The sequence below is a fragment of the Rhagoletis zephyria genome, unplaced genomic scaffold, assembly GCF_001687245.7.
Source record: "Rhagoletis zephyria isolate East Lansing unplaced genomic scaffold, Rhagoletis_zephyria_1.1 Rzeph_scaffold_44483, whole genome shotgun sequence".
NCBI classification, from domain to species: Eukaryota; Metazoa; Arthropoda; class Insecta; order Diptera; family Tephritidae; genus Rhagoletis; species Rhagoletis zephyria.
In genome coordinates, this window is record NW_016201538.1 from 1 (window position 1) to 2,452 (window position 2,452).

General features: G+C 47.1%; 1 protein-coding gene across 1 annotated transcript; it reads left to right on the plus strand.

The window, feature by feature from the left end:
- Window positions 1-61: 61 nt before the first annotated feature.
- On the plus strand, window positions 62-958 carry LOC108355324 (uncharacterized). Its single transcript, XM_017606490.1, has one exon. The coding sequence runs from the start codon at window positions 62-64 to the stop codon at window positions 956-958; it is 897 nt and encodes a 298-aa protein (XP_017461979.1).
- The last annotated feature ends 1,494 nt before the right edge of the window (window positions 959-2,452 follow it).

Below are 2,452 nucleotides of genomic sequence, written 5' to 3' on the forward strand. Positions count from 1 at the left end.
TAACGCCGCAGCTGGTTTCAACTTACGAAACTTTGTGTCAAATGACAAATCTCTGCAAGGAATGTTAAGCGCTGAAGATGAAAAATCAAGTAACGTTTTTAGTATGGAACGCCAATCTTCTGTCGACAAAGTCCTGGGCATGTGCTGGAACACGCTCAGCGATACATTTGAGTTCCACCTAAAATTTCACAGGGTTGACCGCGAAGTGTTGAATCGCATACGACCACCGACGAAACGAGAGCTGCTGGGAATCATAATGGCCATCTACGATCCTTTCGGTTTCTTAGCCAATTTAACCATTTGCATGAAGATACTCCAACAATCGCTTTGGAAACGACAGATCGACTGGGATGACCCACTTCCTCACCAGTTCTATACACAATGGTCTACGTGGTGGGAAGGCTTCCAAAACATTGCGCAGTTCACCATACCGCGGTGTTATTCGCCATTGCTTATGTCAGCTGACGAAATTCAACTCCACGTTTTTGTGGATGCCAGTGCTAGTGCCTTTGCAGCAGTTGCCTATCTGCGCATAACTAAGGGTTCGGCGGTTGATATCTCTTTCGTTGCAGCTAAAGCAAGGTGTGCACCAATGAAGGGAATGACGATACCGCGTTTGGAATTGCAGGCAGCAGTTCTTGGTAACCGTTTAGAGAGATCCATAAGAGAATGCCATGAATTTCACATAAGCCGTGTCACCTTCTGGAGTGACTCCAAAACTGTATTGCTCTGGATTCGTTCCACCACCAGAGAATATAAACAGTTTGTAGCCAGTAGAATAGCAGAAATACTGGGCAATACGCAGCCATCGCAATGGCGCTGGCTACCTAGCTCATTAAATATCGCCGATGAAGCAACAAGAGCCAAAGCAGTACCCGTAGTTTGTTCGAGTTCCCGCTTGTTAACTGGTCCAGCCTTTTTGCGTAAACAGGAGATAGCGTGGCCGGTAGAACCATAATCACTTACCTTACAGCATTGCGCCGTCGAAGAAAATAGAAATCGTCTTCTAATTATTTCGAACTCAGACTATTATATTCTTAATATTTCAAAATATTCATCTTTTTCCAAATTGCGTAGAGTAGTTGCTTGGGTTTTGCGTTGGATTCTCAGGGCAAGAAAATTATGCTGCCCGTCAGGTGAGCTAACAGCAGACGAAATCACATCAGCAGAGAAACTAATCTGCCGCCGTGTACAAGAAGAGTTAAATGGTGACGAGCTAAAGCTACTCCCTAGTAAGCTCCGGTTGCCTAAGTGCAGTACGTTATACCAGTTAACGCCAATGCTCGATGAGGATGGACTCATCAAAGTCAATGGCCGAATCGACGCTGCGTTTTGTCTTCCAATGTCAGCTCGCCGCCCAGTCATCATGCCTCAACACCATCACGTCACGCGTCTGATAGTATCACACTGGCACAAAAAATTACACCACCAAAATGACTGCCTGACTATAAACGAAATTCGCCAGAAGTATTGGGTGCCGCACGTACGCTCGGTACTGGCATCAGTCAAAAGAAGCTGCGTCGTATGTATTGCCGTTACCGCCAGCTACGCCTTTGATGGGTCAGTTACCGAAAGATCGCTTAACGCCATATGTGCGGCCATTCACCTATACCGGCGTCGACTATTGTGGTCCGTTTATGGTAACTATTGGTAGAAGACGCGAAAAGCGGTGGATCGCACTTTCNGTATGTATTGCCGTTACCGCCAAACCAGCTACGCCTTTGATGGGTCAGTTACCGAAAGATCGCTTAACGCCATATGTGCGGCCATTCACCTATACCGGCGTCGACTATTGTGGTCCGTTTATGGTAACTATTGGTAGAAGACGCGAAAAGCGGTGGATCGCCCTTTCCACGTGCTTAACCGTTCGTGCACTTCACTTGGAAGTCGCAGAAGACTTATCTACGGACGCATTCATTATTTGCCTAAGAAATTTTGTCAACCGACGTGGTGTGCCGATACACATTCGCAGCGACAACGGCACTAACTTTATTGGTGCACAAAAATTGTTACGCGAAGAAGAACAACTGTGGGATTTCNTCGCACTTTTCACGTGCTTAACCGTTCGTGCACTTCACTTGGAAGTCGCAGAAGACTTATCTACGGACGCATTCATTATTTGCCTAAGAAATTTTGTCAACCGCCGTGGTGTGCCGATACACATTCGCAGCGACAACGGCACTAACTTTATTGGTGCACAAAAATTGTTACGCGAAGAAGAACAACTGTGGGATTTCGACCGTATTGGCCAAGAGTGCGCACAACGAGGCATCGAATGGCTATTCAACTGCCCCGCCAATCCATCGGCAGGAGGATGCTGGGAGCGGTTAGTAAAGCGTGTAAAACGCCTCCTACAAAGAGTCCTAAAACAAGAGGCGCCACGCTTAGGAACCCTCAGGAGCACCCTTATCGAAGCCGAGAACGTGGTGAACAGTCGGCCACTTACCGAGAT

Excerpts from the sequence above, each read along its gene's own strand:
- LOC108355324 (XM_017606490.1), top strand. The coding sequence starts at position 62 with ATGTTAAGCGCTGAAGATGAAAAATCAAGTAACGTTTTTAGTATGGAA.